Source organism: Equus asinus, chromosome 19 (genome assembly GCF_041296235.1).
Source record: "Equus asinus isolate D_3611 breed Donkey chromosome 19, EquAss-T2T_v2, whole genome shotgun sequence".
Classification (NCBI taxonomy): Eukaryota; Metazoa; Chordata; class Mammalia; order Perissodactyla; family Equidae; genus Equus; species Equus asinus.
In genome coordinates this window covers 7,599,995-7,624,002 of record NC_091808.1, presented here as the reverse complement: position 1 = coordinate 7,624,002, position 24,008 = coordinate 7,599,995, and the positions used below count along the sequence as shown (strand labels likewise).

Here is a 24,008-nt window from a genome sequence, read left to right as displayed (position 1 = left end):
TTTTACTTAAAAGTCATCAGCTTTTCCGAATTCCCTTGCACTAATGGCATGTTAGGGGGCCAAAAAGTCCTTCCCCAAATATAAAATTATCCCTAATCATAAATATCTAACATTCCTAGAAATATATTTAAAACAATTCCATAAATTTCATGGGTAAAAAAAGTGAAATGAGAAAAGAGCAATATAACAACAGGAAAGATTTTCAAACAAGCTCAAAAAACACATCTAAAAAAACCAAGTAACTTCAACTATAATGTGGCTGAGAAAAGAAAGATTGCTAAGAACAAAAAAATCTGTGTTAATTTAGGTAGCACGACCAAACTTAAACTTAGAATGCAATAAATCTAATGCAACTAGAAAAGAACACAATCCTGGAAGTATCAAGATCAAAAAATTTCCTTTGAAAAAGAATTAAACCAATGATATAAAAGGTGCATAAAACAACTGCTTTGGTTTAGCAAAAGGTTCTTGTTTTACTTACGTGCAAATTAAGTTCAACCAAAACTAAGAATTTGTTCAAGTATCTTTCCAAGATTTTCCATCCTCTGAACTTCATATTTATTAGATTGTAGTTGGAACATCAAAAGTGAAATACAAAATAAATAGGCAAAAAATAAACCTCTCAGGGGGCCAGCCTGGTGGTGCAGTGGTTAAGTTTGCACATTCCGCTTCAGTGGCCCGGGGTTTGCTGGTTCGGATCCTGGGTGTGGACCTATATACAATGCTTATCAAGCCATGCTGTGGCAGGCATCCCACATATAAAGTAGAGGAAGCTGGGCACAATGTTAGCTCAGGGCCAGTCTTCCTCAGGAAAAAGAGGAGGATTGGCAGCAGATGTTAGCTCAGGGCTGATCTTCCTCAAAACAAAAATTTAAAAAACCTCTCTCTTTGGGTTTCATAAAAGGGCAAAGGCTGGACAGAATTATATACTGAACAATACAAAATTCACCTGGTTTCAAATCCTGTTGTGAAAGCTACAAGCATGGGGTTTATTGTTTTTATTACATTTTCACCTACAATCTCCAGGATCCAAATCAATATCATGTTATCTACATCAATCCTCATTTTCTTTATTGGGAAAATTTAATAACTGTCAGCTCTAGGAACAGCGCTCTCTCTTTAACAGAGTAACTGTGAAGATGTGTCTTTGTGGTAGTTCTTTAAGTAAGTGCTCAAAAACCACTAGTGAATTGAGCTCAAGCTTATCACACTAGGAATAAACAGCCTATCGTGTCATCCACCAGCACTGGAATAGTGACCACTGCAGACAATAATGACAGCAGCAGAGCTGACGCCATACTGCAGAAGAAATCAGTTGCTTAAATCTTGCCCCCCTTTCATCCTCTATTGTGCTTTGCTGTACAGAAAGAAACCCAGAAGTACTCTGTCAAGCCCCTGAGTCAGAAAGTTCAGTATTTCCAACTGGGGGAGGAGAAGAGGGCTATTAGATTTGCTACAGTCAGGAGGACAGACACAGGGATATTGTAAAATAACCACATATGCGGAAAACGAGGAAAGCCATCTATTTTCATAATAGTAGACAAAGCAGAGCTCAACAAGCTCCTTGGTTGGCAGAAATAAAAACATATTGCCGTCTTCAAACGGTAATTGCAAAAAGCAGGGATGTGGGGAGTTTATCAAAAAAAGATAAATTTAAGAAACACTGAGGTACAAATAAATTTTTCCTGGGTGAGAAAGAAGTTGAGAGAACTGATGGGGTGAAAGCTTAATAAATTCTTTATTGTGAAAACTGAAAATACAGATACGTACAGTCATGTGTCACTTAACAACAGGGATATGTTCTGAGAAAAGCGTTAGGTGATTTCGGCCTGGTGCGAACATCAGAGCGCACTTACACAGACCCAGATGGTACAGCGTCCTACACACCTAGGCTATACGGTACTAATCTTATGGGACCACCGTCATACATGTGGTCCACTGTTGACCGAAACGTTGTTATGTGGCCCATGACTGTATACCGTAAATGAGTTCTCAATCCTTAGTGTTAATTAAGAGCTTCATGTACACCTTTCAGACTTTTTCATAGAAACCGGCTTCACTTGATAGACCTGCTACTGCTGAGCACTAAGCGGGGCCCGACAGAAAGGCAGAGTATCGAGCATTACCTTCGCCGCTTTAACCAGCCTGTCACAAGTTCCACAGTGGTATAAGTTGTCAGAGTCAAAAACTTCCTCTTCTACATACATGTTCCAGAGAGCATCTTCCAAACCTGACACATTTTTGACCGTTACTGTTAGATCTAAGAAGTCTTCCTGAAATACACATGAAGGTTCAAGAAATAATTTCACAGAGGTTCACAAACACATCTCCAACTCATACCTATACAGGGAATAACCAGATATATTTTTCCTAAAATATTGCGCATATGAAAATATATATCTCAGATCAGATAACGTGAAATTCTGGGTTTATTAGTGCTGTCTCAGTCTCTAGACTACGACAGCAAGGCAGGGCTGGGTTCTCTAATGTAAACTCCGCTTCCTCATCTTCTTCTGCTGGGGCTGGTTTAAGATATACTGAGGAAGTTTTAAGAAAAAAGTTATTCTGAGCCAGGATAAAAAGGTATTTTTATGAAAATTAAGAGGAGGATATTTTGTAAAATGGGAGCCTATCAATCCTACTATAACTACACTTGGACTACAACATATTTCTAACAATAAGCACTTAAAATGTGACATGTTTAAAGCATATTTATAGTTTCGTGTGCCCGCAATAGCATTACTTAAGGCATTATGAGAACTGTAAAATAATTGAGCACTAATTAGTTCATGTGGAAATCTAAAGTAATAAAAGTAACACTTATATAGTTTATAATATATATGTGAAAACAATGTCTAATTTATAACATCTTCATATACACTATGTTTTTACATTACTTTGTAAATTCTTACATTATAGTTAAGTCAATTATACAGTAATTCAAAGACACACAACATCTTAGTATTTCCAAACTAGGCTGACCAAACCTTCTATTAATACAGGCAATAAGGGCCCAAAAGTACTTTTTATCCCCAACTCTTTCATAAAAAAATAGAAAAAGAAGAGAAAATATAAACATATATTCCAAAAAAGCAATTAATGTAATATTTAGAAAATGCCATTTAATTTTTCACTCATAGTCAAATACAGAAACTTTCTATAATTCTTGCCATATCAAAAGAAGATTTTTATTAAAGACAACTGTTCAGTGATGAAATCATCTGCTGTATAACTTGTAGAACAGAGATTACTATATTTACATCAGCAAATTTACAATTAGACTAAATGGGCAATCTGTGTCATGACAAAGAATTGAAGGTCACACTAGTTTAAAGAGGACTATAACAGCTTTATGTATACAATCGTTAAACAAGCACACATGTACAACTGAACTTTCTGAAAGACATCAATAAACTAAATCTAATATTTAATTACAGATGTTTGTCAGTTTAAACACTTCTCAGTACTATTCTTACTACTTCTCTAATGATCTTTTTTTCTAATATTCCAACCACCAACTATAATATGGGTTTTTCTCACGAGGCCAGAGACCTCTACTCGTAAACATCCCCCAAATCTATTTCCTAAATATTAGAGTACTGAATTAAAGATTAAAGGTATGTTTTAAGATATTTGCTTCTTTCAGTTTACATAGAGAAATCTGGATTATAAACTTATGGCTTGGGTGTAGCCAGAGAAAAAGAAAAAAACCTGATAAAGTTATTTCTAGTAATAAACTCTAACCCTCATGTAGTTTTACAGATAATAGATCTAATTACATGAACTATAATTTACAACATAAGTTATTACTCAAATACTCTTGCATATTCACCTGCTTTTCACTGACATTCTTACATTCTTTACAAACAATCTGGTTAACAGTGGTTCCGTGATAGAGACGATTGATGAGGTCGTGGCCGGAGGTCCCGACTAAAGAAGTTTCCAAAGCACTAAAGAGAATTCGATTCAGTTCCTGCACATCATGTTGCCTCATTTCCTATAAAACAGGTAACTTTTAAATGTACTTTTGTGCTTCAGATGTTTTAAAACAGATTTTTAAAGTGACATTTGTTAAAAAACACGAGATTTATCAAGAAATCCATAGGTAAGCTTCGATCAAATTCAAAGATGACTAGGCTAAATGAGCTGAGAACAGGTTAAGAGATCACCACCTCTTTTTATTTTTACTACAAAATCAAGATATGAACAGGTGGTGGTCAGTGTATACATAAAACTCAACTCACTTCAAAACAGGAAGGTGCACACATTCTTGTGGGAAACCTACACACGGCCACGCCACAGAAAGGAGAGAGGAAGAAGGAATACAACAGGCACAGAGCAGTCTCTAAGAGTTGGCAGCGTATGCACAGCAAAATCTCACTTGGATCAGAGGGACTGGTGAACAGTCTGAATTATCAACATATGAAAAGAACTAGAATTTATTGCTTTGACACATACACCAACTGAAACAAGACTAACAGTGCTGTTGGAAAAGTTCCAATGGAACTTGCTGTAGTCCACTGTGAGTCATGCAACTGTGTGAACAGACTGAACTACTCCTTAAGGATAATTTGTAAACCAAAGCCAAGGGGTACACCAGCCTCGGAAGTGGAGAAGAGAAGAACCACCAGCACAGGAGCCTGAGGAACGGCAGCAGGGGGAAAACGAGGAGACGGCGGTCGGGGAACCAGCAGGAGCTGGCGCTCTAAGATCAGGCAGTGCGCACGACTGAGAGTCCGCTGAGAACAGAGCAGAGTCTCCTGGTCTTGGCACATGGATGTCATGAGTGACTCTGACAAGAGAGGCAGAAAGGAGGTAGAGGAACAGACGGAAGGTACAGAAGTAGAGCCAGTGAGGGAAGACAATTTTAAAGATAAGTTTCGTGAGAAGAGAAGCTGATAAAGTGGATGTTTTTTAACATATAAGACACTAAAGGATGTCAATTTCTCCAGTATCACTGGCTCTCATGGAACAGAAAACTTGTGGAAGTTTCCAATCTCTGTTTCTGAACAATTCTAAGTTTGCCAAAGGTCCCTCAGAGACCCTCTCTACCACTGCAGGTCCAGTCCTGGAGGGTTTTCTGCAAGATTTTATTTAGAAATAAATAAGTGGGGTTTTCACAGCTTTAAGAGGTATGAAACCAGCAACTTAGTGAAAGCTTATTATCAAAAACAAAGGGAAATCCACTGAGTGATGACTAAATTAACAAAAACAATGTGGCATATCCATCCAAAGGAATATTACTTGGCAATAAAAAGAAATGAAGTGCTGATACATACTATAACACGAATGAATCTTGAAAACATTATTTTAAGTGAAAGAAGCTTGTTACAAAAGAGCACATGTTATATGATTCCATTTGTGTGTAAATCCATAGAGACAGAAAGTAGATTAGTGCTGCCAGGAGCTGGGGGGTAGGGTGACTGCTAAAGGGTTTGGGGTTTCTTTTTGGCGTGGTGAAAATGTTCTAAAATTCATTGTGGTGATGGGTGTACAACTCTGAATATACTAAAAAACCATTGAATTGTACTCTTTAAAAGAATGAATCTTATGGCATGTGAATTGTATCTCAACGAAGTGGTTATTTTTATAAGAAGGAATGAAAAAGAAATTAACGCAAAACACCTGCCCCACACCAGCGATCCAGGATGCACCATTGAGGGCATAATTATACCCACTTTACTTCAAAGCCCAAGCCCTCCCTCTTTACCACACAGCACCGCGTAGTTAAGGAATGTTCCTGGTTAGAAGAGGACCACAGTTTAGAGTTTATTTTTAAAGGCAACGTAGCATTATTCTGATCATTGCCTCTTTAAATTCTGTGATAGCCTCCCATACCTCTGTCTTTGCAAGAATACATCTATTACATAAAAAATCACAGACCTGGTTTTGTTCAATTTTCCATAGCTAATAGCTTATCAATATTCATAACAAGCACCTTTACTCGTTGCTGACAAATGTTCAGTGTTTGTATATAATGAAACATCCTTTAGGAACTCAAACAGAAAAATGAGAGGAAGCCTGCACACAACAGGATACAGGAAGAAAATGAAGAGGGTCAGGAGAAAGGCTGGACAGGGAAAGTGGAAAGACTTGTCAGAACGCTTTCACTGTTTTGCTTGAAGCAAATGTTCAATCGGCACACCCAGATTCAAACACGAAAGCATGTCATAAAGGCAGATAAAATCGCCAGGCAGCTTTTAAAGCTGATTCACAGTTTGCTATATAAATGGTAAGTAATTTCCCTCCAATAGGTGTTGTATCTCAACTAGACTATATTAAGGGTAGAAATTGTAAAAATCAGCTCTTATGCTTCCCCATGTATCCACAACTCTCTCCTCAACCCCAAATCACACCCATTCATAAAGTCCTGCATACAGCAAGCATCTACAAACTTATCGCTACCTCGTAATTATTTAATATGAGAAGTAAATCCTTAAGCAATAGCTTGAGACCCTAAGGTAAAATTAAAGGAAGTCAGACAACACGATTAAACTGGCGTTTACTCTTTACTGCTGGTAACTTTTCCTTCGAGAAGCTGACCTTCGTACCTCATTGCTGGTCCACCCAAAGCTGTCTGTGAGGTCGGCTGTGGATGCAGCTTCCTGGTCCAAGAGCAGAAGCTGAGCAAACAGCCGCTGTAACTCTAAGGGTATGATTCGAACCTGGGCGAGACACATACACGTTTCTAAATGAAGTCTTTGAAATGGTGCTGGGGTTTTTCAAAAGAACTGCATGCTGTTTTCTCATGTCTCCTGGCTCATTTAGTTCACTCAGGAGAAAGTTCATAAATATTTTAAAGAGTGAACTAAGATTCATTTGTCATTGAAAATTCTAATTCAACACCAAAAGTTTTAGCTATCTGGAGTTGTCCATCTTGACAAAGTACACATCAATATGAAAATCCTAATAAACCACCCAATTGATTACACACACAGTAATTTAAGTCTCTAATAGTTCATCCTTTCTCTAAAATATCCCAGATACAGACATACTCCCTGAGAGTATGATCTGCAACAGACTGGGAATAAAAAAATACACAAAAACTGACTCTTTCACACAGGTGGTTTGAGAAGCACTGGGCTGAATCATGAAAGACTCCTATTAAGTGCAGATTTTAGCCTGAGAGCAATAAACTTCTGAATGACGTTTACAGAGGGGAGGAACATGACTAGATATGCACTTATAATAAATCAATTCCTTACTCAATTTATTAACAGAATACCAAATTGAAAGAATACTGGTCTCCATTTTTTGTTGTTGTTAAAATAAGTGCATTAAGTAGATTTTTGGTTGGTTAGTGTGGACAATTAGCAAATATCTCCTTCACCAGAAGAAAGAATGAACACAGCAGAGAGCAAGGTGTGTGCCTAAAGTATAGTATAGTATAGTAAAGTATAGTATAGCAGCAGCATTATATTTGGAAAAGTAATTCTGTTTTGGAAGGAAAATTCCATTGCCAGTAGGTATAGGCCAAGTTACTGTCTGAAAATAAAGATCATATTTGGTAATTAATAAAATTATTGAATAAGGAACTTAATTCCTTCCTTAAAAAACATGAACTCCATTCTCCAAAAACCCCTGTACATCATAGATTTAATACCTTTGCATCAGGTTTATCCTTATCCTCTAACGAACCAAGCTCTTCTGGGCCAAGAGAAAATAAAGCTTCTAAACAAAAAAGTAGAATCAGAGACGTAAATGACATTATTTCATTTTACAAAACTGTTTTAGAAAGCCAAGACCACTACTAAGTGAAATCAGTTAAAAACTCAGAAATCTGACTGTGGCGATATTTATACCCTTACTCTACACATCTTACTTTTGGGTAACATTATTTTTAACCACTATCTCCATAAGGTTTCAGTATGGAGATCTATAAAAGGAAAATCATGCATATAAAACTAAAAACAGTAATATCAGAAATCTTTGATGGCTTCCTATTGCCTATGGCAGTGGGTCCCAAAAGCCACATGAGGAATATTAGGAAATATACAATATGTGATAGTATCACATGTGTTCATTTACAAGCCACATGTGAGGTTTCCAACCACCCTTTCATGAGAAGGAGCACCTTCAACTCTGAGATTATGCCCTTTCTTATTTTGGTATGAAAATGTCTTTTCTGTGTTGAGGGTAATGATAGACGGTACTGGTCTTACCAGGAAAAGTAAGTTGGCAGCTTAGTGATAGTCTCCAGATTTTTTTTTAAATGCAACATCTAGGTATGCCAGCCAATGGGGCATATCTGAATCTGTGGGGAAATCTGTATTCAAATCTAGACAGGTACTCTTACTGGGGAACTTTGGTATACCGCAAGGAGAGAAGGGATGGGATGGGATGGGTGTTGTCTCCCACTGAACACAAACCTGCCCTAGTGACTACTGCTGTGGATGTTATATTCCTTCTGAGTTCCTGGCAGGATCTGAATTAAAATGAACTATGAATCTAAAGGTGAAAACAAAAAACCACACAAGGACTTTCACAATCACGTCCCACTACTCTCCGTGTACTCTCATCATACTCATTGAGCTGGGAGGACAGTGGAACCCAGTCTAGCCCTACTCCTTCAAATATGATTCCAAAAGCTCCAAAATCTGCCACCCCAGTTTGCTGCTACGGCTGACCCTCCTCAAATTTCACCTCCCCTTCAATAAGCATCGGGATCCACACTAAGTCTTAGAAGGAGAGCACAATCTACTCTAAGAGCTCAGCCCAGGTGCCTGGCCGGAGATCTCCTCTGCCAGAAGGACAATGGCCTGGGGCTCTCAGCCCTGGGCTTGCTGCGGTACTCTCCAGGACCAGTCCACCTCCTCTCCCCACCAAACATCCTTCCTCAATCTCTTTTAAAGACTACTTTCTACTTCAAGTTGCCCTTTAACTTCAACAGTATTAAAACTTGGAGAACTTTTAACCCCCTCGGAATCTGCTTATTAATGCTGAGAGTTTCTAATGGTGGAAGTACTGAATGTGTCAGGGAGATACTTCTATGGACGGGAGGGAGTCAGGGACAGGAGGCACCACTCTTAGGTCCACATGCAGGGCAATCCATGAGAAAGACTCTGGGAAGGAGACAATGGTAAAGGTCTACTAAATGTCTGGAGGCGGGAAGTCTTTCTAAACCTAGGAGCAACGAAGGTGTCACAAAGAGATGATAAATCTGGTAGTGGTGGGAAGGGCGATGTGACACCAGATATAGGATGAGCCAGGCTGTCTGTCCTCAAAACATGGAGACACCACGGAAAGCTGGCCTAATCAGGGCCAGGTGACGGCAAAGAAATGCCCACATGAAATCAAGGGAAGACAGAGAGACTAAGATCCTTGTGGAGGAAGCTCGTTTGCGGAGACGGGAATGGGACAAACATGTAGAGAGAGAGAGGGGCAAGAAACCAAGGGTCCAAGGAGGTCAGACTGGCTTCCTGTAGGTGGATTCTGGGAGGCTGCCCTAGATCCTCACAATAAACCCCCTTTGTGATCGAGCTGATTTGAGAGAGTCTCTGTTCCTTGCACATAATTCCTTATCTCACATCTTGGGTCTCTGGAATGCAGAATTTCCAGACTTTAGAAAGGTAATATGAAGAAAGGGTTATATGTGTGAATCTTACATCCCAGCAGGGTCTGAGACAAACAGCATCCATTAATCAAGGAGATTAATATTCTTGTAACAAATGTATGAATATTCACCCAAGTGAGACAACTAAGACTATAAACAGCCTCACATCAGGCCAGGTTCTGAGCCCAAACAAGTTCACATCAGATGGCTTTGTCAGAGGCTTCTGGATTTCAGAATCGCACATGAAGGATTTGAAACTGTACAAATAATGAGACAACTGTCCGTACTCCAAAATGAAGGAGATAACTGTTTGGGTAACTCTGCCTTAAGTGTTTACTTTGGAGAAATTTGAAAACTCAAAAATACAAATAGTGTAATAGAAATGAAGGCTGGCATTCATGACAAAATTGTCTTTATGTTGTATTTTACATTACGGGAATTAGAAAAGATTGCCTTATTTTTTCATTTTCTTAGTAAACATCACTATGATCACACAGCATATATTTGAGATAATTTAAGCTTCATACTTCTCTACAGAGAGAATTATAAATCTACGTTACATCAGCAACATTAAGCACATCCCATGTTATACAGCTCTGAGATACTTTGTGATTTGGCATAATTAATTACACCTAGAGACTGTGGTAACATCACCAACCAAACGCATGTAACGAGCATACCTCTGAATTCAGGGGTGAAATGAAGAGTCTGAAGAAGGGAATTGAGGTAACAGGTTCCACCCTGATTTCTGATTCCGCTTAAATTGGTGAATTCTCTAGGAGGAGGGGGCTCCACAGCTTTGGTCTTTAATTTCTTCCCTTTTCCATACTGATTATGTGACACACTGGAATCATCCTCTTCAAATAGGTCCCCAAACATTGTGAAACTAAATACTACCCTTAAAGAAAAAGGCATGTTATATAAATGCTTTTAATTTTAACCCAGAATGTCCGCATATTTCGCTGTCTTATACTTGGGAGTATAACTTTAAGTTGTTCCTTAGAAAGTATACACAGTAGTGTGGGTTTTGGAGGCAGCAAGACCTGGACGTTTTCATCCCTGCTCCACACGACCTGCGTGACCCTGGCTAAGTTACTTAACTGTGTTCCTATATGTAAAATGGGAAACCGCCTATCACGCGGGGTCATTTCAACAATCACACGACATAAGGAAAGAAGGGCATTTCGTGCGCGGGGTTGGGCACACAGTAAATGACAGCCGTTTAAAGAAGGCACATGGACACCGCTCCTGAACAACGGAAGACACCCCATCACCCACCTGATCCCACGCTGGGCGGCAGCGCCGATCCCAGATTCTGAGAGTTGACAGGGGCCCCGGGACCCTCAATCCCTCCTAAAGTCTCTGCTTCTCACACTTGGACCAGATTATGACACCCGCCTGAACTCAATGGGACAAATTCATCTGTCCAGTAGTGTAGCAGATGGTCGCAGAGCGGGAGAGCCGGCGGAGGGCCATGGTGAGAGACGGCCACGAAACTCACGGGGTTCCAGTCCCTCCGACAGGAACCCAGAGATCCCAGCACCACCGGGACCTGGAGGGCCGCTCAAGGCCTCACACCGAGTGCGGCGGGGGGTCACCCGGGGACGAGCAAGGCAGAGCGCCCAACGCAGGTGCTAAGGCACAGGAAGCACTTTAACGGCAGGAGGTTCCTTTGCAACCCGTTCCTCGCAAGAAAAGCCCGAAAACTGCAACGGGAAGGTGTGGCCTCGAGCTCGTGTCCGGGCTCCTGTCTCCCCCACCGCACCGCCGAGGTCAGGCCCTCGGGACCCCCAAGCCACCGCGGGCCCTGGGCTGTGAGGGGGCCGAGCCCGCGGCCGGGGACCCCCGAGCAGACGCCGGGAAACGCCGCGTCCCGGGGCCTGCCGCGCAGACCCTCGCCCCGCCCTCCTCAGGCCCAGCCGCCCGCACGGCCCCAAGCCTCCCACGTCCCCGCGTCCCCGGCCGCCGGCGCCACTTACTGCCTAAAGCCCTGACCCCCGCCACAGCCAAGTCTCGAAGCGAACGGACGCGCCCACAGCGGGGGCCGCCATGGTGGCGAGGGCGGGTCTCCCACGGCCCCGAGCGCCAGCGATCTACGGAACATAGGGACTACGCCTCCCAGAATACCCCGCAGGAGCGCTGGCCCGTCTGACGGGGTCTTATGGGCAATGTAGTTCTTCTTCCCGGAGAGTTCGGGAGTCGCGGTGGGGCGACAGTGCTGGCTTCGGCATTGACAAGTGGATTCGTGGGTCCGCTCGGCCTTTAGGCTACTCACTAGTCATTCACATCTTTAGGTTTATAGTTTTTGCTGTTCGCAATCCATACTAAGATCATACGTGTTCTGGCCTGGGTAATTCCCAAGTGGCGTAACCATTGGAAACATTTGTGTAGGGCTTCAAGTTCACCTTCACTTTCAAATAATTTTCCAGCTGTATCTCCTGTGCAAACCCTGTGAATAAAATTTCACATAACCTTGAACGTTTATAACATCCCCAGTGTTTAGTTCGTCCCCACAAACTGGAGGTAGCATACTGAAGACTACACTAAAAATACCTCGCAATTATCCTCTCTTGCCCACTTGGGTAACTTCAGTGCATTATTTCTGTAGCCCGTTTAGGCTCTTCTGGCATTTCCGCTGCCCACCCCAGCCTCCATCCAGGCCTGAATGAGGGAGACACGGAGAAAATCATTTTGGCTTCAGCTAAAGGTTTCAGAGATTGAGAACAGCAATGGTGATTCGGTCCAGTGCAGCCCACATTCCTCATGTGCTTTCTCTGTGCGAGGCATAGCGGGGGGAGTGCGGGACGAGGGTGCAAACAGGAAGAGGACATGTCCCCTGACCTCAAGGAGTGCTTGGTACAGTGTGGGAGGCAGATGCAGAGATTCCTGAAGGAGGACACCAGGCCTGTTGGGCGAGCCCACAGCAGAGGTCTAGACAGAGGAATGTGGAAGCAGAGCAGAGAAGAGTCCCAGCAGAGAGCTTCTGGGCAGGCGACCGCCCACTGCATGTGACGCGTCCAGGGAAAGTGACTAAAAATAAACGACAGTCACATTCCATCACATCCCTAGAGTGGGCGTGTCAATTTTATGTCACCATATGGAGGCCTCAAAGGGTCTGAAGGTGGAACAAGACAAGGAGCAAAGCCAGGCATTTCAGACACCCTTGGGAACCTCAGGTCCACTGCCAGTGAAGAGGTCCCTGGTGAGGGGCCTCAAGTCTTTCCTTGGAACTTGGGATGCCAGTCTTTTCTGGACAAGGAGTCTTTGGTAGTCAGGATAAAATCCAAGTTTTCCTTTGGGACATACTGCAAAAATACCAGCTTTATTGACATTTACTTTCCTTTTTATCTTTCTAAGTCCTCAGAGTACAAAAGCCTTTTTTTTTTAAATTTTACTTTTTCCTTTTTCTCCCCAAAGCCCCCAGGTACATAGTTGTATACTCTTCATTGTGGATCCTTCTAGTTGTGGCATGTGGGACACCACCTCCGCGTGGCTTGATGAGCACTGCCATGTCCACGCCCAGGGTTCGAACCGACGAAACAGTGGGCCGCCTGCAGTGGAGCGCGCGAACTTAACCAGTCGGCTACAGGGCCAGCCCCAAAAGCCTTTCTTCATAATTATTTCTACAGTGGCCCTGCTGTTCGCTGCATGATCTCTGCCCAAAGGCAAAGATCGAAAGCTGTTCTTATCTGGAACACGTACAAATAGGTGTCTCAGAAAATACTACTCATTCCTTATCATTTCATGAGTAAATCATAGGCAATGAGAGTGATTTTTTTTTAATGGTGGTATGGATACACACCCTCTCTTAGGCAGGTTTTGTGCCCGTGCTTCCTCTGCCGGCTGTATTGCTTGCACTTAGAACCCACGCAGCTGGACTGCTCCAGGCTGCAGTTATCTGATCCATGGCTCCTGCAATGTTGACCGGCTCCCTTCCTCTATGTGTGTGTCTCCTGCTGACACCCGGCTTTGCTGACGCAGGCCGGCTGCTGGTGGTACCCATGGATGGGAGCCACTGGTTTACCATGCATTCGGTTGTGGAGAAACTCATCCACAGAGGGCATGAGGTGGTCATAGTCATGCCAGAGGTGAGTTGGCACATAGAGAAATCACTCAATTTTACGGTAAAGACATATTCTACGTTTTACACTCTGGAGGAGCTGGATCCTCAGTTCAACATTTTCTCTGAGGCTCACTGGAAAGGTCAGGAACAAAGTTTACTTTCTACGTTGCTGACTTCATCTGGTGATAGTTTTATTGAACACTTTTACTCACATTGTAGGAGTCTGTTTAATGACGCCAAGTTAGTAAAATACCTAGAAGAGAATTCTTTTGATGCGGTCTTTCTGGATCCTTTTGATATGTGTGGCTTCATTGTAGCCAAATATTTTTCCCTCCCATCTGTGGTCTTCACCAAGGTAGTAATTTGCCACCATCTTGAAGAGGGTACGCAGTGTCCCAGTGCTCCTTCCTATGTTCCTAGATTTCTCTCAGGGTTCCCGGACACCTTGACTTTCAGGGAGAGAGAGCGGAAACATATCTTCTACTTCGAGGAATATTTATTTTGCCGCTACTTCATCAAAAATGTTTTAGAATTTGCTTCTGAGATTTTCCAAAAGACGGTCACAGAATATGATCTCTTAAGCCATACGTCAATTTGGTTGTTACGAACTGACTTTGTGTTTGACTATCCCAAACCTGTGATGCCTAACGTGATCTTCATCGGCGGTATCAACTGCCATCAGGGAAAGCCACTGACAAAGGTGAGTTACCTTTCCTGTAGCATATTCAGAATAATCTGGCGATGGACCTAAAAAGATTCCTTACTAAACTGCAATTTGTCATTGACATTTGTAATTTCTTTCTAGTTGGATGAAGTATCTCCCTCCAATTCATTTAACTGTTTTATCAAATTTTATAAAGCTGCCCTCTTTGATATGCATGGGTATACAATTGATATCATAGTAGCTAATTTCCAGGCTGCATTTTTTTTAGTCTTTATAGTTTTATTTTTTAAATATGTAAAACATTTGCATGGTTCATGGTCAAAATTATAAAAAAGCAGTACTCAGAAGTCTCAATCCCGTCCATGTATCTTCCTCCTTGTTCCCTTTTGAAATCATTTCTGGTTTATCTTTCCTGAGTTTCTTTTGCAAAACCAGTCATTTATGCATTTTCATAAATGTTAGCATATACATCTTCTTTGTATCTTGCTTTTCTCAATTAAAAATATTTCCTGAAAATCACTTCTTACCAGTTCATAGAGACCTTCTTCATTCTTTTGTCCAGCCACATAGTACTCCATTGTGTGGCTGTACCAGTCCTCATTCAATCTGTGTGTTATGGATGGACATTGGATTGTTTCCAGGCCTTTGTTATTAAAATAATGGAGTAGTGGGCAACCTTGAACATATGTTGTTTGTATTTGTGGAAATGTATCTTTAATTCCTAGGAGCAAACATGTACTTATTTTTTATTGTGGTCATGAGTCTATGACATTGTGAAATTTCAGTTGTAGATTATTATTTGTCAGACACCATATAAATGTGCTCCCCCCACCTCGTGTGCCCACCCCACCCTCCTTCCCCTGGTAAGCACAAATCTGTTCTCTTTGTTCATGAGTTTTTTTACCTTCCACAAATGAGTGAAATCATACAGTGTTCATCTTTCTCTGTCTGGCTCATTTCACTTAACATAATACCCTCAAGCTCCATGCGTATGGTTGTAAATGGGGTGATTTTGTCTTCTTCTATGGCTGAGTAGTATTCCATAGTATACATATATACCACATCTTCTTTATCCAGTCATCAGTTAGAGGGCACTAGGGTTGCTTCCACGTCTTGGCTATTGTGAATGATGCTGCAATGAACATAAGGGTGCATAAGTCTCTTCGTATTGTTGATTTCAAGTTCTTTGGATAAATACCAGTAGTGGGATAGCTGGGTCATATGGTAGTCCTATTTTTAATTTTTGAGAAATCTCCATAGTGTTTTCCACAGTGGCTGCACTAGTTTGCATTCCCACCAGAAGCGTATGAGGGTTCCCTTTTCTCCACAACCTCTCCAACATGTTATTTTTTTGTCTTGGCAATTGCAGCCATTCTAACAGGCATAAGGCGATATCTCAGTGTACTTTTGATTTGCATTTCCCTAATGATCTGTGATGTTGAGCATCTTTTCATGTGCCTATTGGCCATCTGTATATCTTCTTGGAAAAATGTCTTTTCATGTGCTCCGCCCATTTTTTGATTGAGTTGTTTGTTTTTTTGTAGTTCAGTTGTGTGAGTTCTTTATATTTTATGGAGATTAACCCCTTGTTGGATATATGATTTGCAAATATTTTCTCCCAGTTGGTGGGTTGTTGTTTCATTTTGATCCTGGTTTCCTTTGACTTGCAGAAGCTCTTTAGTCTGATGAAGTCCAACTTGTTATTTTTTTAGTTTCCCTTGTCTGAGTAGACACGGTATTCGAAAAGATCCTTTTAATGCTGATGTCAAAGAGTGTACTGCCTAGCAATTTGGCAGGAAAAAGAAATAAAAGGAATCCAAATAGGCAACGAAGAAGTAAAACTCTCGCTGTTTGCAGACGACATGATCTTATATATAGAAAACCCCAAAGAATCCATAGAAAAACTATTAGAAATAATCAACAACTACAGCAAAGTAGCAGGGTATAAAATCAACATACATAAATCAGTAGCATTTCTATACACTAACAATGAACTAACAGAAAAAGAACTCAAGAACTCAATCCCATTCACAATCGCAACAAAAAGAATAAAATACCTTGGGATAAACTTAACCAAGGAAGTGAAGGATCTATACAATGAAAACTACAAGACTTTCTTGAAAGAAATTGACGACGACATAAAGAGATGGAAAGACATTCCATGCACATGGATTGGAAGAATAAACATAGTTAAAATGTCCATACTACCTAAAGCAATCTACAGATTCAATGCTATCCCAGTCAGAATCCCAAGAACATTTTTCACAGAAATTGAACAAAGAATCCTAAAATTCATATGGGGCAACAAAAGACCGCGAATTGCTAAAGCAATCCTGAGCAAGAAAAACAAAGCCGGCGGAATCACAATCCCCGATTTCAAAACATACTACAAAGCTACAGTGATCAAAACAGCATGGTACTGGTACAAAAACAGGTCCACAGATCAATGGAACAGAATTGAAAGCCCAGAGATAAAACCACACATCTATGGACAGCTAATCTTCGACAAAGGAGCAGAGGGCCTACAATGGAGAAAAGAAAGTCTCTTTAACAAATGGTGCTGGGAAAACTGGACAGCCACATGTAAAAGATTGAAAATTGACCATTCTTTTTCACCACACACCAAAATAAATTCAAAATGGATCAAAGACCTAAAGATTAGGCCTGAAACAATAAGTCTTCTGGAAGAGAATATAGGCAGTACACTCTTTGACATCAATTTCAAAAGAATCTTTTCAGACACTATAACTCCTCAGTTGAGGGAAACAATAGAAAGAATAAACAAATGGGACTTCATCAGAGTAAAGAGCTTCTTCAAGGCAAGGGAAAACAGGATTGAAACAAGAAAACAGCCCACTAATTGGGAAAAAATATTTACAAGCCACTTATCCGACAAAGGGTTAATCTCCATAATATACAAAGAACTCACACGGCTCAACAACAAAAAAACAAACAACCCGATCAAAAAATGGGCAGAGGACATGAACAGACATTTCTCAAAAGAAGATATGAATATGGCCAATAGACACATGAAAAGATGTTCATCATCGCTAATCATCAGGGAAATGCAAATCAAAACTACACTAAGATATCACCTTACACCCGTTAGATTGGCAAAAACATCCAAAACCAAGAGCGACAAATGTTGGAGAGGTTGTGGAGAAAAAGGAACCCTCATACACTGTTGGTGGGAATGCAAACTGGTACAGCCACTATGGAAAACAGTACGGAGATTTCTCAAAAAGTTAAAAATTGAAATACCCTATGACCCAGCCATCCCATTACTAGGTATCTATCCTAAGAACCTGAAATCAGAAATCCCAAGAGTCCGTTGCACCCCTATGTTCATCACAGCATTATTTACAATAGCCAAGATGTGGAACCAGCCTACATGCCCAGAAACTGATGATTGGATAAAGAAGATGTGGTATATATACACAATGGAATACTACTCAGCCATAAAAAAAGACAAAATTGGCCCATTCACAGCAATGTGGATGGACCTCGAGAGTATTATGTTAAACGAAATAAGCCAGTCAGAGAAAGATGAACTCTATATGACTCCACTCATAGGTGGAAGTTAGTATATTGACAAGGAGATCTGATGGGTGGTTACCAGGGAAAAGGGGGGGTGGGGGGAGGGCACAAAGGGGGAAGTGGTGTACCCACAACATGACTAACAAAAATGTACAATTGAAATCTCACAGGGTTGTAATCTATCATAACATTAATTAAAAAAAAAAAAGAGTGTACTGCCTATATTTTCTTCTAGAAGTTCTATGGTTTCAGGTCTTACCTTCAAGTCTTTGGTCCATTTTGAGTCTATTTTTGTGTATGGAGAACGATAATGGCCTACTTTCATTCTTTTGTATGTGGCTGTCCAGTTTTCCCAGCACCATCTATTGAAGAGGCTTTCCTTTCTCCATTGTACATTCTTGGCTCCTGTGTAGATTAGCTGTCCGTAGATGTGTGGTTTTATTTTTTGGGGTTTCAGTTCTGTTCTATTGATCTGTATGTCTGTTTTTGTACGAGTACCATGCTGTTTTGATTACCATAGCTTTGTAATATATATGTAGGCATTTTTTTAAAGGAAGATTAGCCCTGAGCTAACATCTGCTGCCAATCCTCCTCTTTTTGCTGAGGAAGATTGGCCCTGAGCTGACATCCATGCCCATCAACTTCTACTTTATATGTGGGATTTATATATGCCTGCCACAGCACGGCTTGATGAGTGGTGGCTAGGTCCACCCCTGGGATCTGAACCGGCGAACCCTGGGCCACTGAAGTGGAACATGCAAACTTAACCACTGTGCCACCAGTCTGGCCCTGCTTTGTGATCATCTATTTTGAAGTCAGGGATTGTGATGCCACCAGCTTTGTTCTTGTTTCTCAGGATTACTTTGGCTGTTTGGGGTCTTTTCTTGCCCCATATGAATTGTAAGATCTTTTGTTCTATTTCCGTAAAGAAAGTCATTAGGATCCTGATTTGGATTGCATTGAGTTTGTAGATTGCTGTAGGTAGTATGGACATTTTAACTATGTTATTCTTCCAAGCCATGTGCATGGAATAGCTTTCCATTCTTTACGTCATTATTGATTTCTTTCAGTAATGTCTTATAGTTTTCCTTCTATAGGTCTTTTACCTCATTTAAATCTATTCCTAGATATTTTATTCCTTTTGTTGCGATTGTAAATGGGATTGTATTCTTGAGTTCTCTTTCTGTTAGTCAGGTTGTTTTTTTTAATACTGTTTTTGGAAAAATGCTGAAAAACAGTAAGAAATCAAACTTCCCTTTTTGTTAATTCCATGAAAGTGCTCTTAGCAGTTTTCTATGCATCTTTTCCAATATTTCTGAAATTATTTTATATTTACACACATATCTAATGTAAATTGTCACACTCATTCTATTAAAATGAAATCTAGTATCAGACTGGACATATTGTTCTTTAGCTTGCTTTTTTCACTTGCCAATAAATCATGGGCATCTTGACAGTCAATTCACACAAATCTGTCACCTTGTTTTTAATAGTTGCATACATTCTTTACTTTGGATGCACCATAATTTATTCAACTAATATTCATAGATATTTAAGCTTTTCCCACTTTTTCCTTTTATAAGCAAGATTTTCTTAAATAATTTCTTTCCATTCATACATTTCATATTCTTGCTCTTACGTCAGTAGGCTAGAGTCCTTAGGAGGAGGGTTACTGGGCCAAATGGTCTGCATGTATTATGGTTTAATAAATTTGATGAGTTGTTTTTAAAATATTGAAGAACCTGAGACTTGGTCAAGAGTCTATGAGAGGTCTAGTTTTGCCTTACCCTACCTTCTCCAGCTCCAGGTGTTGTCAAACTTTTAAATCTTTTGGCAACATATCCCACATAGCTGCTTCAATTTTCATTTCCTATTTTCATAGAGATATTGGCCATTTGCATTTCCTCTTTTGTGAATTATGTATTTGCATTCTTTAATCACTTTTTATAGGGCTGTCTTTTTATTGCTAATTACTATAAGTCTCTTAAGTATCAGGAATATTAAGACTTAGTTTTTTATATGTGTTGCAAATAGTTTTCTCTTGGCTAGTCTTCATCTTTTGTCATTCAGGATTTTCATTTTTCATTAGTCAAACTGGTTAGCTTTTTCTTTAATGGTTTTTGGACTTCAACATTTTTAGGTCTTTCCAAGTCTGAGATAGATAAATATTTTTTCCATATTATGTGTTAATTCCTCTAACATCAATAGTTTTATATTTTACAATGAGAACTTTACACAGTATAAGGGTCTAATTTTATTATTGTTCTAAATAGAGAGTCCATTGTCTCAACATCATTTAATAAAAAAATCCATACAAGGCCATACAAAAAGACTTCATCCATTGAATTGAAATGCATCTTTATCATGTTAAATTTTCATATTTATTTACATTGGCTTTTGAACTCTAAGTTTTGTTTCACTGATTTATTTATCTGTTCATGGGGCAGTACCATATTTTGATTGCAGTAGCTTTTTAGTAAGTTTTCATATCTGGTAGGGAAGGCCCCATACTCACTATTCTCTTTTCTAAATTTCCTCGGTGATACTCACAATTTATTCTCCTTCACAAAATTCAAAATTGTCTTATCTAGTTCCCAAAAATAAAAGTAAACCGTTAGGGCTTTGTTAATATTACATAAAATATTTTAATTAATTTGAGAAAGATTAACATCTTTTTGCTATTTACTTTTCCTAGTCAGGATACAATATTTCTGTTTATTTATTGAGATCTTGTTTTGTGTCTCTCAATGAAATTCTGCATTTTATATGTCGTTGATTTTTCTTATTAAAACTTATTCTTAGGCATGTTATTATTTTTGAAACTCTTGAGAACAGGGCAGTTTTCCATTTCTATTTTGAACTGGCTTAGTAATTCAAGTATGGCCTTGTTCTTTGTACATTTGTTCTGTATCTAGCCATATAACTAATTTGTCTTATTAGTTTCTAAGGTTTCTTAGGCATAGAATATCATCTGCAAATAATAATCCTCCCCATTCATACCTCTTATTTTGCTTTATTGAAGCAAATCATTGTTAAATAGTTGACAACAGTTATTCAGTAGTTCATGAGCAATACTGAGTAGTTGGTCGAGCCAGTTTGAACTGGGGTTCTGTCACTTGCAATCGAAAAGCTCTTATGGGAGTAAGATTACTGGCAAATGCATTGTCTCTAAATCCAGATGAAACACCTGGTGGCTTATCTCATTTCTTCTTTTATTGAGGATGTACTATAAGTTTTTATCTACTGCTCTGGCTGCTTACAAGGCTCAGTGCATTTCATAACAGAGTCATTGTCTCTCACTTGCTGGCAGCCTGATTTTTCCCTTTGGACTAAGCAGTGGTTTGGGATGGAGTGTGCACTCAGTGAATCTACAGTGTATACACTCTGGTTGTGTAACTCATCCTACTCACAGCCTGAATCAAGTCCAGCTAGGACAGCATTCTGCAAGGACCTCTGCTCCCCTCGCCTTGCCCACAGTAGGCCCCAGGGTTCTCACATAGTTGAAGAAGTCTCATCATGGTTAGGTACACACACACACACACACACACACAATCTAAGACTATAGTGATGGATTTATTTATCGTGATTGAAAGCAAGCTAAGGAGAATCAAAGTGTCATTTGGACTGCAGGATGTACAGACTTCTTAATGCATCCCAATTTTTCCAGAAACATTTTTTGGAATAAAAACAATCACTTTTCATCAGATATATGCTAAAAGTGAATTTCAGTGTTTTTGTAGCATAGAATGCTATTTTGTGTGAATTCAAGATGCTGTATCAGGGATTGGCAACCGTTTTTGTAAAGGGCCAGAGAGAAAATATTTTAGACTCTGCAGGCCACAGAATGTCTCTGTGGTGTCTTTTTTGCTTGCGTGTTTACAGCTCTTTGAAAATGTAAAAACCGTTCTTAGCTCACGGGCCATACAAAAACACACCATCAGATTTTCCTGTCCCTTTGGACATGGGGGAGATTTCTGAACCCTCAGGGAAAAGTCAGAAGTGACACAAATGAGGGAGAAGAGGACTCTACTAGGAAAACTTAAGTTTTAGATATACTGTAATACTCTACTCACCCTGAGAGAAAGCATTACACCACCAGGTAATAAATATACTAGTGTGAGGGAATGCTACCGGTACAAGGCTGGATGACTCGGAGGAGGAATAATTTAAATGTCAAACGTTAGGGAGTTAACCTAAGTCCCTCTGATCAGCTGTGGGCCTGTGGTTTGCGTTTCCATCTATTTTTTAGAAAAGTGCTGTGATTGGATGCAAAGCCCACGTTGTTGCTCCTGCAGTTTGGGTTCCAACTCTCCCCCTACACACATCCTTCCATCAGCAACAGCAAATGCAGGGGAGCAGGGGGAGTTTGCAATGCTCCACACCTAGGTGCCCCCATTGAGGATCTGCACGTTCCTCCACCCGTGTGGCTGAGAGGACAAGCCGTCTCTGTCCTGGCCCATCTGCACCCTGCTGCTCCTCGGTTGTGTCACTCGGGCTGTTCCCTGGGGGCCCAGAAATCTTGTCCCCGTGTCCAAAGGCAAGAGATATTTAGTAGGTCACGTCATTGGATTTTCTCTCCACTGCACGTCCTGGGGGGTCTAGACTAGCTCTTCCCAAAGGTAAAAAGCAAAAGCCTTTTCTTTCTTCCTGGAAAAGATATCAATTCCACAGCCTTTATCGGGAAGCTTTCATGCAAGTTACTAAGAGATTCTGAAATGTGATGTCGTACACTGAAGCTTTCCAGACTCGAGTTCAGAATCCCGCTGGGCTAGGTCTGTGCTAGAGACAGGAGGGCTGGGGGAGTTGTGGCCCAGAGGGCGGAACTGGGAAGTGGAAAAACTCACACAATGTGCACAAGTGCACAGAGAAGGGAGCCTGGAACCGTGTCCAGGGAAATCGGAGAGGGCTCCAGAGAGGAGGTGATTCAGAACCGGTACAGGAGGGCTGTCTGGGAAAGTGGGAAGGGCATCCAGCCTCACAGATAGTCCAGTGCCACCCCTGCTTTGTTTTTTTTCTTTTGCTGAGAAAGATTCACCCTGAGCTAACATCTGTGCCAACTGTGCTCTATTTTGTATGTGGGTCACTGCCACAGCATGGCCACCAATAAGTGGCGTAGCTCCACAGCCAGAACAGAACCCAGGCCGCTGAAGTGGAGCGTGCCTAACTTAACCACTGGGCCGCGGGGCTGGCCCGCCTGCTTTGTCCTCTTATGCCTTCTCGGACATAGGCCAGTGGCCTCTTGAACACCAAGTCTCAGGCCTGCTGGGCCCCTCGTCAGCCTAGGACAGAGCTGGGGCCCACACTTGCCTTGGAAGGTGGAAGGAGCAGGGGCTCTACCTCTTTCGGTGTGGGCTCAAGTCAGGTACCTGGGGCTTTGCAGCGGTGTCCTCAGTTGAGCGCCTATTGACTGGGAATTGCTCTCCACAGCCTCAGGCTGTAGAAGCAGATGAAGGTGCCAGAGGCTCCTGGTTGTTGCTGTCCAGAGGTGATGGTGCAGCAGGTGGCTCTAAACCCTGCTCCTGTCATCCTCAGGCAGGTGTTAATAAGACAGCTGGTGGAGGCGAGCCTCGTTCTCCCTGGCCACCTTCACCTGAGTGGCATCGTTTGTCTGTCTCCCTGGCCAGAGGTAGGCTCCTGGGGGCCAGGGGTGAGTCTCCATCTGTTTTTTTTTTTTTTTAATAAAACATAGACGTTGTTTTTTTTTTTTAAAGATTTTTTTATTTTTTCCTTTTTCTCCCCAAAGCCCCCCGTACATATTTGTATATTCTTCGTTGTGGGTCCTTCTAGTTGTGGCATGTGGGACGCTGCCTCAGCGTGGTCTGATGAGCAGTGCCATGTCCGCGCCCAGGATTCGAACCAACGAAACACTGGGCCTCCTGCAGCGGAGCACGCGAACTTAACCACTCGGCCACGGGGCCAGCCCCCATAGACGTTGTTTTTTAGAGCAGTTTTAGGTTCACAGCAAAATTGGGTGGGACGTACAAAGGCATCCCATGGACCCTCTCGATCCTTTTGGTCTGTAGTGGCCAGTCCAGCACTCAGGACCCGGCAGATAGTCAGCAGGTGTTTGGTGAATGAGTGACGCTTCAGCCAACTGATGGGCAAGTGCAATAATGATGTTTCTAAAAACTGGGGAGACTAGAGTTTTCAGTCTATTAAAGTTAGGCATGGCTTTCTGATCTCGGCAAGAC

At 41.1% G+C, this 24,008-nt stretch overlaps 2 protein-coding genes across 24 annotated transcripts in view; one reads left to right on the top strand and one right to left on the bottom strand.

The window, feature by feature from the left end:
* The window catches only part of USP40 (ubiquitin specific peptidase 40), a 77,267-nt gene extending 65,577 nt beyond the window's left edge, over nt 1-11,690 (bottom strand). For 7 of the 23 annotated variants that reach the window (XR_006516007.2, XM_014862554.3, XM_044751561.2 and 4 more), the window contains exons 1-6: nt 11,533-11,690; nt 10,234-10,451; nt 7,604-7,671; nt 6,552-6,665; nt 3,833-3,997; nt 2,127-2,273 (exon numbers count right to left, since the gene is read on the bottom strand). Coding sequence is in view for 17 of the 23 variants with exons in the window: in XM_014862554.3 (XP_014718040.2) it covers nt 2,127-2,273; nt 3,833-3,997; nt 6,552-6,665; nt 7,604-7,671; nt 10,234-10,451; nt 11,533-11,657 (837 nt within the window). In the remaining 6 variants the exon portion in view is untranslated. Of the gene's footprint in view, nt 1-2,126; nt 2,274-3,832; nt 3,998-6,551; nt 6,666-7,603; nt 7,672-10,233; nt 10,452-11,532 lie in introns of those variants that run through there. The other 16 variants (XM_014862556.3, XM_070489355.1, XM_070489358.1 and 13 more) reach the window with 15 other exon arrangements.
* Nucleotides 11,691-13,360: 1,670 nt separating this feature from the next.
* LOC106844762 (UDP-glucuronosyltransferase 1A10-like) lies at nt 13,361-14,500 on the top strand. Its single transcript, XM_014862401.3, has one exon. The coding sequence runs from the start codon at nt 13,459-13,461 to the stop codon at nt 14,365-14,367; it is 909 nt and encodes a 302-aa protein (XP_014717887.3). The 5' UTR covers nt 13,361-13,458; the 3' UTR covers nt 14,368-14,500.
* Nucleotides 14,501-24,008: the final 9,508 nt, after the last annotated feature.

Excerpts from the sequence above, each read along its gene's own strand:
- LOC106844762 (XM_014862401.3), top strand. The coding sequence starts at position 13,459 with ATGGCTCCTGCAATGTTGACCGGCTCCCTTCCTCTATGTGTGTGTCTC.